Source organism: Setaria italica, chromosome I (assembly GCF_000263155.2).
Source record: "Setaria italica strain Yugu1 chromosome I, Setaria_italica_v2.0, whole genome shotgun sequence".
Classification (NCBI taxonomy): Eukaryota; Viridiplantae; Streptophyta; class Magnoliopsida; order Poales; family Poaceae; genus Setaria; species Setaria italica.
The window spans coordinates 34,858,853-34,885,297 of NC_028450.1; the positions used below are offsets into that span (position 1 = coordinate 34,858,853).

At 45.4% G+C, this 26,445-nt stretch overlaps 2 protein-coding genes and 1 pseudogene across 2 annotated transcripts; all 3 read right to left on the reverse strand.

Moving 5' to 3' along the window:
* Positions 1–1,584: 1,584 nt before the first annotated feature.
* LOC101772738 lies at positions 1,585–2,537 on the reverse strand. The gene is made up of 2 exons (XM_004953428.2): positions 2,134–2,537; positions 1,585–2,014 (listed from the first exon to the last, which is right to left on the reverse strand). The coding sequence occupies exons 1-2, from the start codon at positions 2,418–2,420 to the stop codon at positions 1,840–1,842; spliced, it is 462 nt and encodes a 153-aa protein (XP_004953485.1). The 5' UTR covers positions 2,421–2,537; the 3' UTR covers positions 1,585–1,839.
* A 2,365-nt stretch (positions 2,538–4,902) lies between these two features.
* Positions 4,903–5,932, reverse strand: LOC101772331. Its single transcript, XM_004953427.4, has 2 exons — positions 5,616–5,932; positions 4,903–5,521 (listed from the first exon to the last, which is right to left on the reverse strand). Exons 1-2 carry the CDS (start codon positions 5,837–5,839, stop codon positions 5,365–5,367), a joined length of 381 nt encoding a protein of 126 aa, XP_004953484.1. The 5' UTR covers positions 5,840–5,932; the 3' UTR covers positions 4,903–5,364.
* A 6,395-nt stretch (positions 5,933–12,327) lies between these two features.
* Positions 12,328–13,341, reverse strand: LOC101766977 (annotated as a pseudogene).
* Between the last annotated feature and the right edge of the window lie 13,104 nt (positions 13,342–26,445).

Below are 26,445 nucleotides of genomic sequence, written 5' to 3' on the forward strand. Positions count from 1 at the left end.
CCCCCCAAGGGCCAAGGACTAGGGGTTGAAGGACCACCTGTCAGCCGGGGTCACCTGATTTCTGAACCCCGCGTGGAAGCCGGGGGGATGGTCACGGGCGGGGTGGGGATCCCCGGGACCCACGCTCCCGATTCTGGCCACTTGCTGCCCTCCAGCTTTCCCGGGAAACCGTCACGCGACCCCCCGTGGGCCCCCTTAACTGTTGGCCCCACTTGCCAGCGAGATCTGGGCGGATCCTCGGCGGTTGGGGAGAGGTGACTGACGACTCCCCGGACTAGTGCGCTCGGAATGAATCTTCTCGTCAAAGTCGTCAGGCCTCTTGATCATCAACATTTTTTTTTAAAAAAAAGAGTCGTCAGGCTTCTCGAGTGCCCGTGGGATCGCAACAGCCTTGCATTGCAAACGCAAAAGCCATACAAAATGAGCTCGTGCAACGTGCCACTTGGGAATCTCCAGCCCTGCAGTTGAAGTCTCGAAGACCTCGTGCAACTTGTACAGGAATGCAGCATCGAGTTCAATCTGAAGCCTTGCTGCTAGCTTCTGAACTTTTGATGCCGTTGTGCCTGCCGTATCAACTTGCTCGAGAATTTCTCGGGAGGACATCAGGTAGCACACCTGTGCGAGAAGAGAGGAACAGATTCGTCGGTGTTCGGTGCGGCAGGGACCGCAGGGTTCAGGCCTTCAATCAAGGCCTCTTGTCTGTGGGAGGCATTTTCCCAAGTAGTTGAGCTACTCGCATCGAAGCATCAACCGGCCTGCGCTGCACTGTAGCGAGATCGAGCCAGTGATTGCATTGCTCCGTGGCCCGAATTCCCGAAACGCTGAGAAGACCTTGACCCCGTAGTCCTCCGATCAGTAGTGGACGTCCACCATGGGCGTTTCTGCAGCGCTTCTCCAAGGATCTTTCCGTGCGAGTGCTTTTGCACAGTCGTTGATGTGTGGAATCCATTGACTAATACGAGTGCCGGTGCTTGTTTAAGCGGTTCGTTCGAGGATACAAAGTTACAGACAGCTATTGGCAGTTACCGCTGAATTAAACTTCAGCAACGGCCAAGGCAGCATGCCAGCATCAGTCACTCAACTTCAGCAGTTCATCTGAAAGTCTCCAGCCGGCTGGTGTAAATGAAACCGAAGTGTGACGAAGGCAAAGACTGCTTCAAATTGTGTTCTCTCCTGGATTCCTGACCCGCGGCTCACGGCAGGAGAGGGCACCGTTTGGTTCACATGCGGAGACGGAATCTTCGACAAGGCTGGATTCCTCCCGAGTCCCCGGCATTTTCTTCGCGCTTCGTTGTCACTTGCTCCAATCAATTCAGAGTTTCAGGCATGGCATGTCGAGCTAGCAGCCTATTATTGGAGCCATCCCACCGTAATCGTAGTGGCAGTAGCGCAGCTTACCGAACAGCCTATTATTTGTGCAAAATGTTTTTGCAACGTCGCAACGAAATTTGGACTTTGGAGGCAGGTGATGATCAGTTTACGGTGGAAGCCAATGACCTCTGTTTTGTGGAAATCACACGCGATTCTTCCACAAAATTAGCAGACGAACTTGTGTAGATGAAATAGCTCATTCAGCAGTCGATGGACACAAAAACGAGCGATGCTTTTGAATTGCTCGTTGTGATTGCATTGCAGGACACAGAAAAACCTCCGCTACCTTTCGTTTCGCGTCGGATTCATGCAGACGGAAACAAGGGGGTCGTGGCTACTTGGTCCTTACGAGGGGGGAGAATCCTTGTCTGGTACTGCTAGGAATGTGCAAGAATTCATTCGTCATCCTTGGGTACGTGGGGGACGATCGAGTGTGCCCGGAACCGGCGTGTGGTGTGGTTCCTCCGTCTAGTGCTGTGGCTGGAGCTGCCGCTGGGGACGGTGGTCCCTCTGCGCCATCGCCGCCGCCGCCGCCTGCTGCTGCGCCAGCATGAGGGAGTGCTGCTTCTTCCTCCGGTGCCTCACGCGGTCCGTCTCGATCTGCTCCCTCCTGCACTCGTCGCTGCAGAACGGCGTGTCCCCTCTGCGCTCCCGGGCACGCACGCAACGCGGGTGTTAATCGCTTCCTATCAATCGCCGCGGCGAAGAAACAACAGCAACAATGACACGAGAGCGGCGGCGCTAGCATGCGGCGTGCCGGACCTGTACATGAAGATGTCGCCGCAGAGCGCCTTGCGGCAGAGGGCGCACTCGTCCAGGAAGCGGTTGGGCTCCTCGGCCTCCGTGTCGGGGACGCAGAACATGGACGGCGCGCGCCTCGTCGAGGCGGGGCTGCCGCCCTCCTCCGCCGCCCCGGCGCCGCCGTCCGTGGAGCGACGCGGCCGGTGGGCCTGCGCGCTGCCGCCGCCGCCGCCGCCGCTGCCGCCGGAGAACACCGCCGCGAAGTCCGGATTGCCGAACGCGTGGAAGTAGGACGACGTGAACTCCATCTGGCCGGCGGCGGCGTCCCCGAGGCACGAAGCGCGCGCGCGCGGGGCCGGTCCAGGAGCTGTCACACCGCACACGGAGGCGCAGGACGGCAGCTGGGCTTGGAGGGAGGAGAGGCACGAGGGGTTGGTTTTAAACCAAGCCAAAGAGGGTAACGGCTTGGCGGTTAATTAACCAACTCGTACCTGGCTTCCTTCCTTGCCAGGGAAGGGTTAGCGAGAACCAATCGATGGATGCATTTGTGGTTAAATCTGGCATGCCATGCCAGAGAGGTGACTTGCATCGTGCTCTGGCAGACAGCTCTATTTACCTCGCATCTGCATCGTCTAAAGGGGTTGTTTGGTTCCCACCTCTAAACTTTAGCACCTCTCACATCGAATGTTTAGATACTAATTAGGAGTATTAAACATAGACTATTTACAAAATCCATTGTACAGATGGAAGCTAAACGGCGAGATGAATTTATTAAGCCTAATTAGTCCATGATTTGACAATGTGCTCTACAGTAACCATTTACTAATGATGGATTAATTAGGTTTAATAGATTCGTCTCACCATTTAGCCTCCATCTGTGCAATTAGTTTTATAATTAACTCATATTTAGTCCTCCTAATTAGCCTCCGAAGATTCGATGTGACGCGAACTAAACTTTAACTCAGGTAACAAAACACCCCAAAGATAGATAAGACCAGTTGTAGCTTGGCGTGTGCTACACTCCATGCATAATGTCATTTGAACAAGCATTTGTCATTTTACAGTTCATTATTGTGTATATATATGAGCTAATTAAAAGCAATCTTAAACACTAGTGGTTGGGTACTTGGGTCACGCTTCAAGTTCAAGTCTCGTATCAAAAATACAAGCCCATTAGGACATAGGCACGGTCTCAAGATCACACTTTGACTAGCAGCATCTATAAAAGCGAACTATATATACAATGAGAAAATGTTTTATAATTATAACTTTTTTAAAAAAATCCAGTGATGCCAATGTTGTGTCGTCGATCTATACAAAATTTTATATATTCATGTTCAAAGAAAGAAAGGTTTAATTTAGAACAATTGTAAACATTTTTGATCGGAGAAAGCACTTCACAACTACAGGTAGTATAGCTATCGCTCCTCAAGTCGTAGTCACGACTCATGAGTTCCTTGACAAGTGGGATATTTTATCTACGAAAGGAAAAAAAAGAAAAACAGATTCTCCCATGGCGACATGCAAAAGAACATTGTTTTTTACAACCAAAGTACCCAGCCCCCCTTGCCACCAATCGTGTACATTCATGAACATATTGACGTTCCAATCAAATGAGTGTTAGTCCACATGACGACATAGTAAAATGGTCCGATAACCAAGCTCTCCCAGCACAGCCAGTGACGAGCAAATGGTTCCGTGCACGCTGCTTCTAGAAAACAACAACATAATTACATAATTTTCACTCTTTTCTACGTCCTGCTGCCCATTTCGCGATCGATGCATTGGTGTTTACCAGGCGATCGAGCGACTAAACTATCCCGGCGTCGCCGTTCGGTTGGTCGCCCGGCGTCATCACAAGCCCCTAGCTCACATGGCGCGGCAGCGGCCAGAGGGAGCACGCACCAGCTAGCAGCCGGCGGCCGGCGCACGGGCCAGCGAGGCCGCGCCGGGCGCCCGGCACTCGCCGCCGGCACGAGGCGATGGCGAGGCGAATCGTGCCTCGGTTTGCTGAGATGTCGTAACGTGTCAGGAATCTTGTGGGGGGAGGAGCTCCACCTCCGCAAGTGTGGTTTTCTTTGGGGTTTCGGAGGGCGCGCGTAGGCCTGCCTAGCCCTAGAACGATTCTTTCGCTCGCTTTGGAGCGTGCGAGGTGGGCACATGGTTGCAACTTGCAAAGCACCAGCGGTGGAACGAAAGAAAATCTGACCAAAGGAGTTCGTCGATCATCGGCGGGGGGTCTTTTGATTTGTTAACTCCGAAGGGCACTTTTGCAAGTACTGTTCCATTAGTACTTTCTGCCTTCTGGTTAATTATATGACCATTTCTGCTCGGAAAGTCAGATGAGATCTTGCAGGGTTTGGGATTGATTCCTGTGGCATGCCCTCCGTACAGACAGTACGGGCCCGTAGCCTTCAGGGTTTCTGCTTGTACCCTGTACTAGGAGTCGTTTCATTTTAGCTCAAACTGAAGAGATGCGTACCTGTTATCTTATACTGAAGACAAAGTGGCATTTTTTAGATTTTCAGTTTTTGGATGAAACATTTTTCTAGTTAGCTCGTGAAACACAAGAAGTGATATACTACTCCATGATGAGTATATATATGCCAGGGAGGCACGAATCATAAGTTTATTTGGTGCTTTGTACCTACTGTACTTCAGCCTGGACATGATGGTGACAGGTGAGGGGACGATATGGCTCGCCCTTTTTGTAGTGTCCAGCGTATTGTAGAATCTTGCTCCGTTCAGGTCGATGGTACAGAGTGCATTGCTTGATGGTTCCCGCCGTAGTAATCTTTTGCAAATTGATAGTGGCAAAACCACAGCTCGTATTTTGGTATTTGTTCATGGTAGTTCGTACCAGCATGATGGAGACTTAGCTTGGAGTACATGGCAATCGCACACAAACACACAAACATACCAGTTGCTCGCGCTTGGTTGCGCCGAGCAACGGAACAAAAACCTGCACTAGTTCGGTAGTCCACCCAAAAACTGCGCCAAGAGACGATCTATCTGTCCTCTGTCCGAGACAACAGGGACGAACAATAGGGACAAGCCGATTCCGGCAAGGCTAGCCTTGCTTGCGTCCCTCAACGGCTCAAGGAGCTTCTCGTCACGTTTGTTCGTTGGCAACCAACGAGCTAGCTGGAGGCCACATGCGAGCCGCCAACTTGATGCGAATCAGTTCGTGCGCCGATGTTTAGTTCATATGTCGTAGGAGTGTTTCGGTTGGACGCCGCCGGCTCGATCTTTCTACCGCGCCCAGAGGGGGATCTTCTGCGGGCTGCCGCTCTGCCGCTGCCGCCGATCCCTCTTCGCGGCGGCGGGCTGCTTGGACCTCTTCTCCCTCGCCTCGTCGGCCTCGATCTGCTGCTGCCGGCAATCCTCGCTGCAGAACGGGGTGTCGCCCCTGCACATCCACGCGCGCGCGCATCGATCAACAACCAGAACGGCTGGTTCTAGAAGATTTTCACTTAACAAGTTTGTTGGCGTTTGGTGGTTACCTGTACATGAAGATGTCCTTGTTCCCGCCAAGATGCCGCCCGCACCGGAAGCAGGCGTCGAGGTAGTGGTGTCGGAGCTCGCTGGCGTCGGCGTCTTCGCGGGACGCGCGGCGGGGCCTCGGCGACGGCGAGCTTGGGTTGCGAGACACGGTGTGGCCTTGGAAGCCCGCCTCGACGTAGCCGGCGTTCTCCCAGGAGTTGGGGAAGTAGTAGTAGTCCTCCATTGGTTCCTTGGCTCGTCACCCCGGCCGGTGCGTTGCTTTTCTCTTGCTGTTTATTGGCCGGGACCAGGACAAGGGAGGACCGGAGGAGGAGGAAGGTGGTGGAGTTTGCTGGGGCGGTAACGAGAGCTCTGTTTTTAAAGGGAGGAGGGGACGGGGAAGGGTGCGCTTTCCGTTTTGGACCCTCTGTTTTCTGTGGGGTTCCCCGGTGCTCCGGTGAGCACTCTGCTTGACAGCTTGAGGTGTTTCTGTCTGTGCTAGGATATGGAGGTTGGAGGACCTAGTGGTTTGATTTGGTTGGTGTTTTTCAGGTATTTCTTTTGGTTTTTCATGTTCATTAGTCACTGCTAGTGACAATGTCCTATGTGGTTTTGTACCTTCCTTTTCTTTAGGCTCAGCCTTCAGCATTTTTCTGGTTTAGCTTCCAACTTTACTCTATCAATATAATTAACGGCATTCTTATTCTCTTTTTAAAAAAATCTTCAAGGGGGATACAAAGCAATTCTTTAGACATGTTCAAGCAGACTCTATGATTGATCCAACATTATAACTTGAAGAGAACATGTATAGATGAGTATATGACACGGCATATTGTCACACGATGATTGGAAGAAAATTAAAGTGGACAAGCAAAGGTGAGAGGCCATGGTAACTTTTAACATGCATATACACTTTTTTTGCGCTCACTTGTGAGATGCTAATACCATAGTACCTTTGTAAAAGGGGAAAATACTCTAGAAAAAACAACAAACCAGTCGTAGAACAAAGACATAAAGCTGGAGGCGCACACATACTGAAGGTTCCTCACAATCACGGGGAGCAAAACAATCTAACAATACAAACATCCTCCAATGAGAGGTGGATCTTCCAAAGATAATAAGAGGAAGGTGGTTAAGCAACTGGCCAAGTTGCAACAAAATCTAAAGCTGGCTCCTTTGAGTGTTGTGTGGCGAATCCGGCGGCCAAGCAAAACCAGGGTGCAAGGCGGCATGGTGCCCTGCTATTATTATATCAAGCAGCAGCACCTCGTGGGCTCGTGGGACGCCAAATCCAGGTATTCTATGCGTTTTCCGTTGGTGTTTTAGAAGTTCAAGTACACGGACCATCCAGTTTGAAGCCTATTAAATGTTGGCTTCTAGAGCTCAATTGGCTCCATGTTTTGGGGTGGCCAAGTCAGATGGGTGTACGGAGCAAGGCTTGGTTTGCTTGATCTCGCACCAATACTATTTGAGTATTTGAATTAGGGTGCAAATTGCGAGTTGAACTTAAGTATTAAGTACTGCAAGATGGGGATTAGTCAAAAGGATAGGGTCAACTTTGTTGTATTGGATTTCAGGTCCGATGATAAGTGGTATTTGTATTTTTTTTTAAAATATAAGTGAGGGATAAGGTACCCATAGATCCCCACCGATCAGGATATTGGCCAGCTTGACAAGTGAGCCCTGCCCGACCATGGTGTGCGGGACAAGGTATGAAGACGCGTGGAGCACAAGCTCGAAGGTCGGGCGAACGGATTCTACCTGGATATCGCAGGATACTTGTTATAGTTCGACTCAGATTGCTTTCCATGTTGATTAGATCCTATCTGACTTGTAACCCTAGGTCATCAGCGTATATAAGGCGGCCAGGGACACCCCAAGGGTAACTCATTCTAACGCATCTTATACCAGCAATACAACCACCAGAACACAGGACGTAGGGTATTACACCACCTTGGTGGCTCGAACCTGTCTAAACCTTGCGCCTCTGTATTACCATTCGAGTTCTTGATCTTACGATCTTCCCTGTCTACAAATCTACCACCTAGGCACCCCCTGTTGGATTGTCGGTCACTAAATACAACAGTTGGCCTGCCAGGCAGGATTGATCGTGAGATCCTCCTCAGCAAGCTCAATGGCATCCCACCCCGGCATCATCTTCCCCGAGAGCATGAAGGATTTCCTCGCCAACCCGATCCAGCTTCGCTTCAAAAGCATGCCGGTGGATTCTGACTCCACTGCCACCTTCGCCAGCTTGGCATCCGCTGGATTTGCATCGACGGAGTAAGGTCTTCACCCGAGGATCATCGCACCGATCATCCATCAGGTCGGCGATCTCCCTCTTGGAGAGAGTTCCGTTCGCAGAAGGATATATGAAACACAAGTAAATTATAAGCTTTGTTCTTTTGATTTGTTTTATCAGATGAACGAGGTTACTGAGAATGTACTACGTAACTTTTCTCTGTTTTTTTTCCCAAACAGAACCCGAAGTTTAACTGCCGGTCAATGATAGAGAAGATGACACGGAACTTTTTTACTCTTTTAGAAAAAAAATCTTTCCTTCTTTTTGGTGAAACACACGGAAAAACTTTTCTTTGATAGGCCACTGGCTAACTTGAGGGTAGAAATGAAATTTTGAAAAAGTCCAGGCTAAATATATGCAATATACAGAAGTGTGAATGTTTCAGTTTGCTGGACTTATTTGAAAAGGAGTGTGTTATTTTTTAAAACTATGATTGAGGGCCTGTTTGGCAACCAGCTGTTAAACTTTAACACCCGTCACATCGGATGTTTGGATGCTAATTAGGAGTATTAAATATAGGCTAATTACAAAACTAATTGCACAGATGGAGTATAATTCACGAGACGAATCTATTAAGCCTAATTAGTCCATGATTTTGACAATGTGGTGCTACAGTAACCATTTGCTAATGATGGATTAATTAGGCTTAATAGATTCGTCTCGCGAATTAACACAGGGTTCTGCAATTAGTTTTATAATTAGCTCATGTTTAGTTCTCCTAATTATCATCCGAACATCCGATGTGACACTGTTAAAGTTTAACACCTCGTATCCAAACACCCCCTGAATGCAGTGCTTGTGCACCATACTTGTGGTATGTCCTTGTCAGATGTCGCTTTCATGACACCCCCAATACACGGGGTGCATCCTTCATATTTTTTTCTCAAAAAAAAAAGAACCAAACGCTTATGACCGGCATGAGGTAAGAAAGCGTTATTGAAATGGGAAGTGGAGGAGGTGCAATTCTGCGTACGTGCATCAGCAATCCATTTTCACCAAGCCAAACAGGCAACGCTTGCTGCCTTGCTTGTTGGCTTAATATTTACGACGGCACGAGCCAGAGCCAGGCGCGTGCAGTGCCAGGAGTGGCGCCGTCGATGAAATTGCATTGATGGAACCCACAGGCCTACACGCGCACCCGTTGGCTGTGTTCATGTGCAAGTGCAGCGTCGTTTTCGCCGGGAACGCGACGGGAACGTGTGGTCTCGGCGGAGCGTGCTGGGGACCTCGCCTTGGTTAGACCGTTTTCGCGAGACGCGGTTGCAGTTTATCTGGACTCGAAGTATGGGCTGCGGCGCCGCGGGTGGGTCATGGCTGCATCTAGCTAGGAGCCCAGGGACTAGGACCAAGCGTGAGTCCTGTTGGTGAAACAAGCAAGGTGGCCAGTCCGTTCTACCAGTGCCAGGTTGCGTCAATGCGTCGGACGATCTCGGAAGCAAAATAAGGTGGCACACGGAGATTCAGGGGTGTGGTATCGGTGTGCCGACGAGGTGAGAAGGAGACGCCACATGGAGCAACTACTGACCCACAGTCACCGCATGGTAGCCAGGTAGACGGTAGTACCGCCGCACGTGTGCCGACCCACGAACGTCGATCACAGAATCTCTAAAAAAAAATATTCTGCTAGCACACCCGTTCTCTCCCATTGGACTGCAGGAGGCGCTCCCCGTTTGCCAGCAAACTAAGCTATAAACAAGAGCTGAAATACTATACGAGTATCAGCCACTTAATTCGTGTAATGATCTCCATGGATCTGGTTGGAACCATGTGCCAGCCTCGAGCTAGTCTAACAGTATCAGGCAACATCTCTAAAGTCTAAACAACTAATGCCGCCTTCTGGCCCGAAATATGATCGAGGGAGGAATAATATGGTTTATGATTTGGTACGAAAATAATAGAGACACCACCGATCGGCCATCACCAAGCTCGCAATGGCCTAGCCACAGCAGGTATAAGCCCCCTTAAAAATCCCCCCCTCCCCTTTTTTTTAAAGGCAATACAAACCCAAATACACACATGCACACTCACCTGCATTGGCGAAGCACATGGGTGGTGACATGACACGTATATCTTTGTACTAATGCATGTTGTTGTTCTATGCTTAAGTCTGCATGTGGAGATGAAGTGAAGACCTGCCCTAGGTTCTGCTACGATATATCGTTTTCTTACGATTGATTCATTCTCGAAAGTCAAATGATGTACTCCAAATATTATGGATGTTAAGGGATATTTATGTAATTTCTATGTGATATATGTATGGATGCAATATCTTTTGAGACATGGATTGTACAGTGGGTGATAGCCTCTGAGTGCCGAGAGCCTGAGACTTTCACGGAGGTATGAGAGCTAGAATCTCAGTTGGGGGTTTTTATTCTTTCATACGCACTATGAGATAAGCAAACGCATGTCCTATTCCAAAACCACATTGGCCCTCACAACCACTTCTGGTTAGTCTCAATCTCTCGAGCCAAATAGACACATTTGTTAATTAGGACGTGTTTGGAACTGTTTCGCTCCAGCTTTTATAGCTTCACTTCAAAATCATCTTGCCAAACACCTCCAGTTTCAACAATATCAACTCAAAAAAATTGGATCTAAGGGCAACTCCAAGGTTTTTCTAGAGCTCCTCAAAGGGTGCTCCGAAAATACAGTTTAATACCTTTTCTTGGAGTTGGGTGGAAATTACCCACCAATACCACTGGTTACACATATCGGTTCATAGAAAAAACAAGATCGACACTTTCCTCCCCCACGCCTGTCCCCCCCCCTCGCGCTCTTCTGTTCCGGTGCCGGCCGCATCTCCCCCTCCTCCGGCGCCCAAAAAATCAGTGGCGACAGGAGGAATAAGCCACGGTTGGGGTACCAGACGCCTCGCAGTGGCCACTATTGGTGCACAGGACGGGGTGCGGGACGCCCTGGTACGCGCACTTGAGCCGCACCGCCTGCACGACTACAAATCTCAGTATAGTAGAGACTAGGTAAATAATCATGGTTCTTCATCAAACACCACATGGAGCAAGAGCAACTACTGTCCCACGAGCACATGCATTATGCATATGCACGGTAGGCAAGTTGGTGCCACTGCCGATCTGCCGCATGAGTGCCAGTTCACCCAACATTGATCACAAAGGGCGCGTTTGGTTCGAGGACCAAGCGAGCCTGGCTCGCATCTACTAGCATGATCGCATCTACTAGCCATGCTAGGATAGACCAGGCTAACGGCATGCAGGACCTCAGTGTTTGGTTCACTACATGATGATATATAGGACGCAAAGAGCACTTGATTGGCTGCCTGAATTAGCTTCAACCAAGTTCAACAGACATACAGATGCATTTGTTTCGTTGACTGCATGCAAAAAGAGTTTGAACACCCGAGGACTCGACTTGGTGAGGATACCACCTAGTTTTTGGACATCCCAGGTACTCATAGAACATAGATAATTACACACGGTTAGAAACTAAAATTAATATGCAAATAAACTGAGCTAAGATCATAACAAACTGCACAATAATGATGGCATCTTTGCATGATGTGAATTCTTTCTTTTGTTTGATGGCCTTGCCGTCATCAGGCTCTTCTCTTTTGATGACTTGATCACCATGCTTTTGTGGTAAGCTGCAAAAGCGTGAAACACTCTGTCTTGTATCCTTTGTAACAAGCTCCTTTGAAGCTATTAACCTGTGCATGGCATTCTTCCCAGGTGGCAAAAATTCTAGTTTGGCAGCCACAAAAAACAACATACCAAGTCATAATGGCAATCATAAATATGTAAAATGACACAGTGAAAAAAATGAGATAGAATACATAATTGTGAACACAATGTTTGAAAGCTAAGTAATTATAGGCAATGGATTGTGCTCGGTTAGTGGATAGATAGCTCAGATTCAACAAGTACGAATGGTTCACATCATAGGAAATGAACACGTAGTTCAGATCATGCAAGTATGAATGGTTGACATCATAGGCAATGGACATATAGCTAAGATCATGCAAATATGAGAGGCTCACATCACAGACAATGGGTAGAAAGCTTAGAATCAACAAGTAAGAAAACAAAACAGCAAAGGCAAAGGAGAAATGGTCATGAATTAAAGCCATGGTCATAATTGCAACCATGGTCAAGTGTCCATCACATTACAGGTAATGTAACTGATCAAATACATCATCACAGAGCTAATGCATATCCCAATGTCACTTGAACCACACCCCAAGTTTGTGCCACACAGACCTAGAACCACCCAGCCATGAGTTACCGACCTACAGAGACAAGCATGTTGTCTCAAAACAAAAGAATTGGAGCCTAGTGTTGCCAGCTCCAATTAGCTCTATCCTGCACAAAATATTCACCAAAATGCACAAAAGGAGTAAGCAATAGGATAGCAGCTTCACTCCACAAAAGAAAGATCAGTTAGTAAGCATGTGAGGAGATCTACATGTAGTAGTGCTTGGCAAGCCAAGTTCTGAGCCAGAGGACACGGTGGGAGTCAGTCATCTTCACAAATGCATCACCCTGAGCCTTGTTGTCTACCAGATGAGAGAATGCATAGATCAACGCCTCCTCAATAAAGCCAAGCATGTACATCACTGCACCATAGAGCTCAGGATGAATCACCTCAACTTTGGTCTCACAAATTGCAGCTGCCGCATCCTTCATTGCATCAATCATGTAGGACAGGACCAGAGTGAGAACAACCCTCTTCCTCTTGTTGCGAGGACCAGAACCACTAGTAGCCTCCTTGGCATCCTTAGATGCTTCACCCCAGAGCTTGGCAACATCATACATGGCCTTGAAAGTCTTTTCCTTATCATATGGTTCTGCCTTAACTGAGCTAGTGACACCGTCGGATGGGGAGCCTAAAGCCTCATTGGAACCTATAGCATACTTGCCAGTGGCTAGTCCTGTCCTAAATATGGTCATCATCTCCTTGTAGTTCTCTATGGGCTTGTTAAAGAACTTAGCATCCTTAGGGTGTGCCTGATTATCATGGATAGGACAAGTTAGCAATGGATCACAAGAACAAAAAATGAATGGATGATAAGACCGAATGATGTAAACAAGGCACATACCTTGACGTGTCCCTTGTAGTGCTCATCCTCAAGGCTTATCATGCCCAAGTCTCCATCCTAGTTGGCACCACTCAACTCTCTAAGCTTGGACACCCCCATCCACCTCTGTCTCCACTTATGTAAGTGGTTGTAGACCTGAGTTCCAGTGACCTCATTGCCAATGAACTCATGAAGAGACTTGGCATCTTGGTTAAGGTGCACCTCCTTAAAACCTTTGTCAGTTCTAACCCATTGTGGAGATCAGCTGGTAGAAACAACGAAGGACAAAGGAAGGCATGAAACTGGTCCAGTGCATTGCACCCCTACCACACTGCTCAGAACCAGCCTGTACTTCCTGAACCACTTCCCCAACAAATTGAACATTCTCCTCAGCCATCATTGCCTTAGTGTAAGGGAAAAACAACATAATTTCATTGCCTCAGTAAAAAAGGACAGAATATGCAAATTGATCATTACAGTATCAGTTCATTGCCTCAGTAAAAAAAGGACATAATATGCAAACTGATCATCACAACATCAGTCCATTGCCTCAGTAAAAAAAGGATAGAATATGCAAGGGGATCATCATAGCATAAGTGATCCGAGGACGTGAACTTTGTGCCACCCTAAGCCTACTCATGAAGTATGCATAGATAATAGCAACAAAAGCAGCAGCTTGAGTCACAAGCATGCGTCTCTGGTCAACTAGGTTCATTTATTTTAGTGCAAGAATGAAAAAGGCATTGCTCAGAATATGAACAAATTATAACAAAGGTGCTACTGCTCAACAATCATAGAAAAGAACAATAGGCAGTGCTCATATATCATATTTTTATCATGTTATAATCAAACATCATCGACTAGGGATATGTGCTCATTTATCACATTTTTTTTCATGTTATAAACAATCATCATTGGCTAAAGATATGTGCTCAGATTCACATTTTCAGCATGTAGTCAACAACCTTCAATGACTAAGGACATGTGCTCAGTTACAACATCAGTTCACCATATCCGCAAACAAATCAAGCATAAACATCACACCAGGGAGCAAGAAAAAGAAATATCACATGAAGGAAAGAAGAAAATTATCCTCGTTACCGCAGTATCTCGAGCAACAAGGACAGAGAGGAATCTGAACTTCAGCAGACCAGTGAGGAGGACAACAAAACTACAGATCGAGGAAATGAGTTAGTACCATGTCAGATTGAAAGAACACATGCACGAATCATAACCCTAGGGAAAAATACTTGCTTTTTTACTTTCAACCTAAGCAGCAACACAGATTGAACCCTGCAGACAACAAAATTCCTTAGCACTTGCGAAAATCACCATGGGAACAAGGGGAAATAAAAGATCTACGAGGGATTTCAGGTTACTTGCTCTGTTTGTCACGAACCCCTGATGAATCGATCCCCAAACCTGCACAAAATCAAGAGGAAGAGGGGAGAGGTTAGGAAAATCGTGGATGCATCACCATGGATCTTGCGTAAGAGGAATAGGAAGAGGGGAAGGGCACCACGCATCACCTACTAGCACCGGGAGTGGAAGGGTGGGGTGGAGGAAGAGAGGAGAGAGCACAGAGCAAAGAGGAAGAGGGCGAGGGTGAGAACAGCGCCGGTCCTAAAATTTCAAGGGTCCTCTGGCAAACTCGTCGCGACGACCCCTCTAGACTATATATAAATCTTATAATATATGTAAGCGCTAATTTTTCTTGCAAAGCGAAAACAAATCCTATGATATATTTTTAATTTAACACGTTTGATAATTATCGAGGAACAATATAGACTAAAACTAATATGATTACCTTAAGAAAGAATATAACTTCATAATATCCATTGCTTCTCATAAAAAGATAGTTCTTCAGCCGTTTCTTATGCAAAATCATCAAGGACGGTATTGAGATCAATAGTGTCCAAGATATCCCTCTCGATGGTGCACATAGCCAATCCATTTAACCTTTCTTGTGACATAGTTGATCTTAAATAGTTCTTCAACAACTTTAATTTTGAGAAACTTCTTTCAGCCTAAACTATAGTCACAGGTACAGTTAAGAGGATTCGATAAGCAAGTGAAACATTTGGATAGCAATCTGCAGCTATAACAAACTCCAGAATCTCAAATGCTGACATCAAAGAATATGGCAAAGTCACTTGTAGCACCTTTAATTCTGAAAAAAAAACCATTGATCTCAACATCGGATGAGTTATCATGAGAAATTATTTCCACAAAATTCTTGTAGCGTAGCCAAAGATCAACTTCATCCAAAGATTTCAAATTTTTTAAGTTGAACAAGAACCCAAAAATGTTATCAAATTCTTTCATCTGCTCAAATCTACTAGTCAATGAAGCAATTGCAGCATCAATCATAACATTAAAGTACTTTACTCTAAATGAGTCCACAACATATCGTTATATTTCCTCATCTTGGGCATCTTGTTCATCAAAATATTTCTTTCCCTTTCCTTAACATTTTGTACGAAATTTTGGCTCTATATCCATACTAGAAGTGAAACCTTCATCTCTATACTTCTTAAAATATGATATGACACCTTCAATATGTTTGAGAATATCATCTATACTCACAATTTTAGCTTGCAACTTCTTGCTCATCTTATTTATAGAGAATAAAATATCGTGCCAAATAACCAAACCAACTAAAAATTCAAAATTCTCTAGTGCACTCACCAAAAATTGACATTCACTACCTGCCATTGGGTCATCAATTGAAGCCTTCTCTAGAGCTATTAAAGCTGATCTTATTTGAGGAGTTTGGAATCTCATAGCTTGAACACGTTTTATTCTACTTTTTTTCCATTTTCTTTTCTTAGCCCCCGACAAATGTTTCTTAGGTAACAGTCTAAGATTCTAACACCTAAATGAGAAGAAAAACATGACTATATGAGTACCGAGTACTAGAAGTCCAAAGTAATTAATTTAGATTAAAACACAATCAAGGAAAAAAATACCTAGGGGCTCGGGTCTGATCGACTGATGAACTGATGATTGATGAAGTGATGCTCGATCGACTGCAGTGATCGGAGGGCCCGAACGCCGCCAAATCAGCAACAAAACCACAAGAGCAAATCAGCATCCACCAAAAAGCACCAAGCGTCGTAGCCTTGTAGGAAAAAAAACCCAAGCAGGCGCTGGGCGACGAGGCGTTGACTGACGGAAGCACGCACTCACTAGCGATCGGCGGAGGTGCGGAGCGAGGCAATGTCGTGGAGCGGTCTGCAGTGGAGGGGTACGACGCCGATGAGGCGGCGGGAGTGGATGTGGACGGTTGGGGTTTTTACTTTTTAACGCGGCCGCCACAGCGCCGTGATCAGATCGACTGGCACCTTGTCACCTCTTCGCATTTGCTTCGCGTTCAGACTGCCGCAGCCTCTTTGCGGCGTACGGCCGGGGGTCTCTGTATAGGTATACAGTATACCTGCGCTTGGGCCCCTCCCTCCCATGGGCCCTCGGCCGTCGCACCTCTCCAGGGCCGACACTGGGTGAGAATGGAGGGAGGGTTGTGGCGGCGGTCAGGATATAAAGCTAGCGAATGGTGCGAAAGGAGGCGGTAACCCTAGACTTTCCCGCGTGTGCATGCATGCATCGTGTGAGCCAATTTTTATGGGCCCGCACGCTCGCTATCGTCCCGCGCGAGCCAGGCCGCTAAGAAACGGATTTCATTTTTGCTCCACCGGACCTTTTGCATGCGTTGGGCCAGGCCTAGCACTGAGTGCAGGCAACCAAACTCCCCGAAACTTGCATCCCGCAGGCCAGGCTGGGCCAAATGCAACGAACCAAACGCGCCAAACAACCCTACGTCCAGCACGCCTGTTTTCTCCCATGGGAAGAGCAGCTCGTGCTTCTAATTTTTAGAGCTGCAAAAGACCAGCTCACTACTTAATTTGATGCGATGATATGATCTCATTCCGCTCGTTGGAACCATGTGCCGGCCGGCCGAGCTAGCCTACAGCATTAGGTCGGGCCATGTCTTACATCTAAGCTTTGCTCTAAACTAGTGCGACCATCGTTCTAGGCCTCAGAATTTAGGGGACTTGTTGCCTTTAGGAAAAGTATCGAGCGCACTTCATCGCATGATCGCATCACTGCATAGAATCTGGTTAGGTGGTTGGACCGGTGGCCAACGTACGTTGAGTTGATTGAGAGAACTCGCACCGGCAGGACAGAGTGTGGGGAGCGCGCCACACTTGCGCGAACACGAATGAGCGGGTGACCAGTCACTCGCGGTTCCACGTATCCAAAAAACCTTAATTTTGCGGAGAAGGTTATACATACCTTTTGTGAGCTTTTGGGACTGAGTACTGAGTATTGACAGAGTGACAGGACTAAGGCGTCACTAGCAGTAGCTTCGGCATGTGAATCTATTGATGCTTCTTTTGTATGTTTGATTGACATAGGGAAGGAGAGGGAAGAACCATGCACCGCCCGGCAAATCTGTATGGGCCTAGTGGAGCTGTCGGACTGGCCGCTTAGTACTGGAGGCCATTAATTCTTTTCTCCATCTGTGTCGTGAATCAATGGGTGGCCAGGGCCAGCATCATGTAGTACTTTGCCGGTTAGGCGGGCCGCACACATTCGATACAGCTCGCGTGTCCTCCGCTCCTTTGTCCCGCGCTACAACCAATTAGCGTCCTCCGATTTTTTTTCCACCCATCCGCTTCCCTCCGTACTATCCGGCATCCACTCCCCTCCCCCACCATCCACGCCGACCCGATCCCCCATTCTCGCCGCCCCCCGCTGCATCGCCACCAGCCCCGCCCCCTGCAGGCCTCCCCTTCTCCACCAAACCCTAACCGGGGTCCTACTCCCCATCCACATCGTCAGGGGCAAATCCGGAGGGAGCTCCCTCTGCTGTAGATAGATGTCGAAGCTCTGGTGCCAGCCCCAACCGCCCGCCGCTGCAGCCGCCCGAGTTGGACCCGCGCCGGACCAGGACGCGCCCAATTTGCATCTGGGTGGCGGTGCATCTGCCACACGTGAAATAGGGTAGCGGCGCATCTGGAGATGAATCGGCCGGCCGGCGGTGGCGACCGTTGCTAGAGGCTGCTACTCCACCAGGCTGGCTCATCCTCAACACGGCGAGTCGGCGGTGGCTGCTGCTAATCCCTTGCTCGAGGCCTTCGCCGATGGGCCACCGGGCAGCACGTGGCAGCCGCGGGCGGGCAGCAGGCAACGGCGGTCACGTGCAGTGGTGGATTCAGAAATGGGCTCCGCCCTGAGCTAACTAATATAAGACTTAAAATCTTACTAGCCATACACTATTAGATATAACATATTTTTCAAAGAGCACAAATAATTATATAATTCTCTAGATTTCAAGTGTTCAACCAATAGACTCAAACAATACATAGAACATTGAAGGTAGAAAAGTACCAAATTAAGAGTCTTCCATGACAAAAAAAAGAACCATACATGTCTTCATGAATTAGCACCACTTACACTTGTTCCGACATCCTCAATTCTACATAAAAATTTTCAACATCTCAGCCCTATATAAAGCAAGATAACATTATGTATTGAAATAGACTAATACAAGTAAACAACACGCACCTTGAGTCCTCGTTTGGCAAATTCATCTTACGATTTCTTAAGCCTTGAAAGCGCTTTAGAATTTTTTCATCTTCAATCAACGCAAACAAATCTCGCTCAATATAGCACATCATGCTACTATTCAACCAATCATTATTCATTTTATTTCTTCGTTCAGTCTTGATAATATTCATAGCAGAGAAGGCTCTTTCAACTGTTGTTGTTGTCACCGGCAAAATCAATGCAAGTTCAATGAGACGATACACCAAAGGAAAAGCTGTATCTCTTCCAGTCTGAACCATCTTCTCAGCAAGGTTACAAGTGTCAAAATTATCATCATTTTTGACTTCATTAATGAATATACGAAGGTCACCCGAAAGCTTTATGCAGTCATAATCACAGAAGTCATCTTTATAAATCTTAGCAAGCTCAACTAACTTCTGTAATTCAAAGTTGGCAAAAGAATCCCTCGGATCAAGACAAGCAACACATCTCAAGAGTTGAGTTGATCTTTCTGGAAATCGATTGCTTAACTCACAATAAATTTTATCAATCACAACAATGAAAATTTCATAATGAAAATGATGGTAGCAACTCACTAATTTAGCATCACGAAATCTCGAACAACCTCTAACTGGTATCATATCTTCCATATTAGGAATTTCTATGTTGTTGAGGAGGCAAAACTCCTTTACCTCTTCAAAAAGAGCATCCCAACTATTTTCCTCATTTCATTCATATTTCTCATCACAGAGCTAATTAATCCTATTGCACAAACAATGTTTTGATTTTTCTTTTGCAAACATTGTGACAAGTCTTGAGTCATCCCCAGTACTCTGATCCTAACATGTAATATGAACACAAATTCAAATGACTCCATTCTTTGAATCAATCCAGAGGCTGTAGTTTTCTTTTCCTCATCAGTTCCATCTTCACTAATATTCTCCAACACGTCCAGTTCAGAGGACCACATGATCATAAGACATGCTAATATTTTGTGATGTGTACCCCACCGTGTATCACCAGGCCTAGCAAGACTAGTTTCTGGGTTTTTCCTCTCCCAGAAAAAATAGCACTACTATCTAACTGCTCAACAAGCTTATCATGATGACTTTGAAGGAGTTGATCTTTCATCTTGCAAGAAGCACTAACAACATTGACGATTGAAGTGACATAATTGAAGAAATCAAAAGTTGAGCCACAACACTTGGCTACAGAAACTACCACAAGCTACAATTGATGAGCAAAACAGTGGATGTATAAGGCATATGGGTTTTCGTTCAATACCCGTCTTTGTAACCCATGAAATTTTCCTCTCATATTTGAAGCTCCATCGTATCCTTGCCCTTTAATTTTGAAAATAGATAGACCATATCTTCTAAGCATAGTATCCAATGCTTCTTTTAGTGAAGTTGATGTGGTGTCAAAAATATGTTCAATGCTAAGAAACCTCTCAATCACACTTCCTTTATCATTGACAAACCTACAAGAGAAAAGAGAAAATAGTGTTACTTGAAAGCAACAAAACAAAACCAAAAAAATAACCAAATGGAGAGGAGGTATATACCTCACAACCACAGCCATTTGTTCCTTAATAGATGCATCACGAGCCTCATCAACAAGCACCGCACAACAACGATCTCCTATTTCACTCTTAATTAACTCACTTGTCTCCTCTGCACAAGCCCTAGCCAAATCTTTCTGAACCATTGGACTACTCATTTGATTATTCCCTAGAGCATTTTCACCGGTCACAAGTGCAGCCTTAGGATCCTTCTTTCTGTACCATTTAAGAATCTACATGAAGTTCCCTTTATTTCTTGATGTTTTAGACTTATCGTGTCCACGAAAGGCTAGAGCTTGCAAAAGGAGAAATCTAGCAATGCCTAACATGATACTTAAACGAGCTTTATATGCCTTCTCTTCTGCTGCACTTGTAACAGTCTGCACATGTTCAACACTTTGCCTCTGATTTTTGAAATCACGTGCACGCTTTCTTGCATTATTATGAAAGCCATCAATTGATTGAGCATGCTCCTTTAAACAATTCTTTGCATTCTTCCAATTTCTAAACCCAACTTTGGTAAATGTATCATTACTATGAAACCCAGCTTGTTGTGGCTTAAAGAGATAGCAATAAAAGCAATAAGTTGCATCCTTGGCTACACTGTACTCTAACCAATCAAATTGATCAAACCATGATCCAACAAATCCTCTTGATTGGCCTTTCCCATCTTTTTTCATTTTTGGAAACTTATGACCAGCTGACCTGTATGGACCTATTTGTAGATATGCTCTCCTTGCCTCATCCCTAATGTCATGATGAAAATCATCAATTGGTTTCCTTTCTCCTGGATCAGCAACTATATCTCTTGTATCAAGTTCAATCCGTGGTCTTTTTTGCTCAACCCGGCTCTCTACACTTTCGGCACTACTCTTTTTAGCATAGTATTTCTCCATTCTAAGTTATGATTATGAAATGTTGCAATTGCAAACTAAGACTCAAATACTTCCTCCTCAAATCAATGAAATATTCTATGTAAAAGGTAGCAGACTAGCAGTCATGGAGCAATTTAAAAAAAACTGGCATACCAGAGCTTTTTCAGCAGGGGACCGACCGCCGGCGTGGCCTGGGGCCTGGGGGCGCCGGGCGTGGGCGCGCCGCGCGCCATGCGCGGCTGGCTGGGCAGCGGGGGCCTGGGGGGTGAGTCGGCGACGGGCCGACGGCGACTCGGCGAGCACCTAGCGGCGCGCGGCCTGCCGGCGGCCGGCGGGGGCGCGGGGCCCCGGGTGGCGGCGTGCGGGCAGCCGGCGGACGCTGGCGGCTGGCTCCCTGCCGGCGGGGGCGCGGGGCCGCGGGGGGCTGGGGGTGCGGCCGACGCCTAACGGCAAGCTGGGGCTTGGCCGCCTGGGGACGCGTCGACGCGGCGCCTGGGCAGCGGTCGGTGGGCGCTAGCTCCAGTCCCTGCGGATGGGAGGCGGCTGAGTCAGGGGTGGGCGGACGAGTCACGGGAGCAGGCAGGCAGCACTAGGGTGACGGCATGGGCCAAGTTCTCTTCAGGGTGGGCTAATGGGCCAGAAAGCCTTTTTATGCTATTTTTATGAAGGACTTTCACACTGCTCTTGGACCTCACCCCGGGCTACAGCCCGGGGCCCAGATCCACCCCTGGTCACGTGGGCAGGTGAGCAGCGGCCAACGGTGGCCGTGGGCGAGCAGCGGTGGCCGGCGTGCAGTGGACAGCGGGGGCCGCGAGGACCGGCGTGCAACAGTGTCCAGTGGGAAGCTCCACCTCTCACTATCCGGTGCTCCACGAGGAAGCAAAATCTGACACCATGACAACATGGCTAACAGTCAGTATCCTAATTTTTAAGTTCTGCACTCCAATCGCTCAGTTTCTATCCTGATCCCTGTACGCCTATTTGTGTTTGGCACTTTGGTTGCGCATTGGTTTCTAAACCATTCTATCTATCCAGGTTCCATTCTATCTGAAATAGCTAGAGCTAACAATTTCTAAATTCATGTTAATTTCCTACTGTAATCTGTTACTAAGGAAGAACGGTATTTTCTATTAAGTTAATTGTTGAGTTATATTAACTCATCAAAACCTAACGACTGAAGAAAATGGCACCCATGTATGTTGATCCTCTACTTCAGGGGTCAGATCAATGCCAGTTAAAATATCCCAGTGCTGAAGATTAAAGTATCACCTAGCTTTAAATTGCAGCAATATTTAATATACACTACAAATTATCTATACATTTTTTTAATTTTCGTGATGTTTAAAGTATCTTCATGTCCCTGTCCAGATTTTACAAGCAATATTTTTCAGTAGATGAATTGTATCCAATGAATGCTCATTCTTGTACAAATACTACAAGCCTTCATGTATCACTGATTTTTCATTTCATTTGTTTGTCTTCAGATTTTTACTACATTTTAACTGTCCTCAGATTTCTACTTAGATGCTTAAACTCATGTAATACTTTGTGATGGGTTTGCAGTTGAAGATTGATGGATCCAGTTGAAAGAAATAGTGCTAGAGCTCTGTTTCTCAAGATCTGCCAAATAGCACCACAAGCCTTTGATCCTAAGGAAGTCAAGAGGCAGAGGGATAACTCTGGAGCTGCATCAATGTCTGATGAACGTAGGAATGAATTGAAAAATATGCGTCATGAGTCGTACAATAGGAAGAAAGGGCAAGAATTCAGCAATGAAAACATGAACCCTAAATCACAGACCAATGTTAATGATAGAATGTACATTGGTATTATGAAGATTTTTCCTCATACTTAGTCTATCAGTGGTTAATTTTGTACTGAGACTCAATTTTTTTATGCCAACATTACAGTAAACCAGGTAAGCAATGGACCTGATGAGAATATCGATTGGATGCATAAGAGCGTGGCAAGGAGCTCGAGGAGGAGAAGGAGGCGGTTGTCCACGGCAGCACGCAGGCTGGCGAAGGGGCGATCTCCAAGGAGGGAGGAGGAGGCAGAGGAGCACCGAGTCCTCGACACTGACCTGGAGTGAGAGAGATGTGGTCTAGGAGGAGCTTGAGGATGGCTGGCAGTTGTCATTCAAATCGAGCACTAGGAGGTAGCCTATGATGCACTGGAACAAGGTTTGCTCCATGCGATTGTATCACATTCTCCTCCCCTGCGATTCCATCTTTTATTTACTCCTGTAATTCCATCGTTTTTTTACTCCTGCAATTCCATCTTAATCCCCTGTACAAATCAATTTGTACCTACTTATGCAGCTCTATCACGTAAAATTTTAGTTCATTCTATCTCAGATCCGACCGTACTATCTTATTAATCAAGCATGTCACTAAGTACTTCGGACTTATTTTGATTTAGCACATCTTTTACCTGCTACATGAATTGCAAATGTAACTGATTTGCTCCATAATTAGAACTGTTAGTTGTCCTTTTAGCCGATGAGAAAGATTGGTTGCCCCATGAGGAATTTATATTTGCTTTGGGAATATAAGGAAATTCATACATATTAATTCATTTTTTGAAGACAGAATGAGAAGAAGAGGACCAATAGAATGTCATCAAAGGGAATATAATGTGTCAAGTTTCTTGTTCTTATCAGATCGATCAACATAAGCAATGGATTCTATTGCCACGTCAGGTGGGACTGATATTACCAAGATTTGGTCAGAAACTGGACTAGCTGGTAATTATTTGCAATAATAAGAAAGTGAAGAAATTTAGTCTAGTTAGTAATAACTAGTACAGGATAATTAGTTATATGTGCAGGGAGGTGTAACCACAAGAATGCCTATTTGTAGCTGACCTATGTGGAGGCTGGATCCAACGCCATAGGAACACACAAGGTAACTGCACATCGTTGACCTGCTCATTGATTTCTTCAATTTGTTCATGTAAAATCTAACAAGTTTGATTAGTTCACTTAATTAAGTTGTCTATTTTTCTTGTGTGGAACTATAAGCTCAATACCTCTGCGCTTATATTCTTTGTTTTAGTGAAGATTAACTAGGAAATTGATTCAGCAGCTTATCTTTTTTTTTTTTTGAAACAAACAGTGCTGTCCTTGCTTGCTCAACACACAAATATGATATCAAAGATATGGAAATGTAGGTAGTTAGCTATATGAATGTAAGGTTCTCGATTTTGTGATCTCATTCGCAGGGATATGATCATTTTGTGGAGTTTGTGAGGAACATTCGGGCGGGAGAGGAGCAAGAGAAGCAAGAACCGGAGCTGTTCACGTGGGCTCCATTAACCAAATGTGATAAACTTATTGAGTTTGGAAGCGGATAAGGAGACAACTTCATGGGTATGTTGTAGATTTATTTTATAGTTTATATGATTTGTCTTGTGTTGCTGTGCCTTTCATTATGCAGACTTGTTCTTTGCTAGTGGATTGCAGACAGGTTCATACGAAATTCAGTTTCATCTTTTTAATGCCTATAAAATGGTACTTAATGAGTTATGTTCTTTGTTTCTGAAATTTCAGATGGTTCAATTTCCGAGAAATAACAATGGGTTCGAGTCGAAAATGGATGCAAAGCTTAGGGCCACCCCTGTACCAGCATATCATTTATCCCTCCTACTAATCCGATCCTTGTTATGTACTGAACTTTGCTTGCATTGTCCAAAGCAATTAGGTAAACATCCTGTACAATTTAGTTGTTTCAACTGTTGCAGTACTCAGGGTTGATTGTAACTTGTAAGCAACCAAACTTGGGGATATTTGATTAAATGTTCAACTAATAGCTGAACAACCTGCAATGTTATGGTATTGGCTATACACATCTTTACTTTGCAGGATTTAAGGCTTGGAAACTGTTTTTTTGTTGTTGTGCAAAACTGAAGCATAAAAGCAAGCACATTTGGCAGAAAAAAATAATCAAGAAAGTTTTCTTTTGTGCAGATTCATGCTCTGTTCGCTTCAACTTATCAGCCGGCTTATCAGTCACCAAACAATATTTTTCTCTCACAACAAATCAGCCGTTTCAGCTTTTCAGCCAGCTTATAAGTCCAGCCGAACAGGCCGTCAGTTTTAATCTTATGTCTGAGCAGATATGATGATCTATTCTTTCGTCATGGTTATTTTTCGTCATGGTTATCTATAGATAGTGTTTCTACGATTGTCCATCAGTACATGACTTAATTGCACTATTGCAGGCTAAAGATGATGCATACATATGTTGTTCTACTTGTTTAAGTGAATTGGTCCTACAGATTCAGATGGAGTTACTGTCAGGTAGATCAGTAGAACCACTCCATGTTTAATTCTAGAAATTTTATTGTGATTTGTAAAGAGGTATAATCCATTTGATGTGCAGCGTCCATCGTGAAATGTGGCCTCATGGAAAAACATTGTTGATGCTCCTTTTATGAACACTTGTGTTAATTTTAGAATGTGGCTTATCTAATGGAAGACAGATTGATACTGACTTGTGACTTTTTATGCTCTGTGGACATGTGATCTGAAATATCTTGAGTGTGTCATTTGTGAATGTTAATTTCTCCGTACTATTTCTGAGTTACTTATTTCGATTAGCCGGGAGCCTGAATACTATCTATTAATCAAATGAATCATCGGAACTATTGCCAAATATCAATGTTTCCAAACAAACATGTAGTTAGGAGTCAGGATTTTGGAAACAATCATTTATTTTGAAACTCCCAAATTTTGTATTGGTTTTAAGTTCATCTTTTGGCTCCTAACTCTCAAATCTGAATATGAGGTGGCTTTCATTATCAAGAACAGTAGAGTGTGCTACTGAATGTTGCATCTCCTATTTATTTGTACATAAAGTGGTTCTCATCATCATATGACATCGTGAAACTCTCTTGCGCATCTATGTTAAATTTAAATATTTTGCCAAAAAAATCTATACGAAAATTAAATGAGTCCAATTCATAGTGCGTGTCGAATCCAATGCATATATGACTGTATTGTTTAAGGTAACTAGATAGGTAGTCTTAGGCGGCATTTTATTTTATCCGTAGCAACGTACGGGCACGATCTCCAATTTTTATAGCACTCGCGGAACCAACCAGGGGGTGTTTGTTTCTTCAGCACCTCCTAAAATTCCTGTCATATCGAATGTTTATATACTAATTAGGATATTAAACATAGACTAATTATAAAACCAATTGCACAGATGGAGACTAATTTGCGAGACGAATCTATTAAGCATAATTAGTTCATGATTTGACAATACGATGCTACAGTAAACATGTGCTAATGATGGATTAATTAGGCTTAATATGATGCTACAGTAAACATGTGCTAATGATGGATTAATTAGGCTTAATAGATTCGTCTCATGAATTAGCCTCCATCTATGTAATTAGTTTTATAATTAGCTTATGTTTAGTCCTCCTAATTAACATCCGAATATTCGATGTGACAATGAATTTTAGGAGGTGCAAAAAACCAAACACCCCAAAAAGATCATACACGTAGTGA

Coding starts and splice junctions, on each gene's coding strand:
- LOC101772738 (XM_004953428.2), bottom strand. CDS start 2,420: ATGGAGTTCACGTCGTCCTACTTCCACGCGTTCGGCAATCCGGACTTC. Junction 2,015..2,133: donor GGCGACATCTTCATGTACAG/GTCCGGCACGCC, acceptor CCGGGAGCGCAG/AGGGGACACGCCGTTCTGCA.
- LOC101772331 (XM_004953427.4), bottom strand. CDS start 5,839: ATGGAGGACTACTACTACTTCCCCAACTCCTGGGAGAACGCCGGCTAC. Junction 5,522..5,615: donor AAGGACATCTTCATGTACAG/GTAACCACCAAA, acceptor GTGGATGTGCAG/GGGCGACACCCCGTTCTGCA.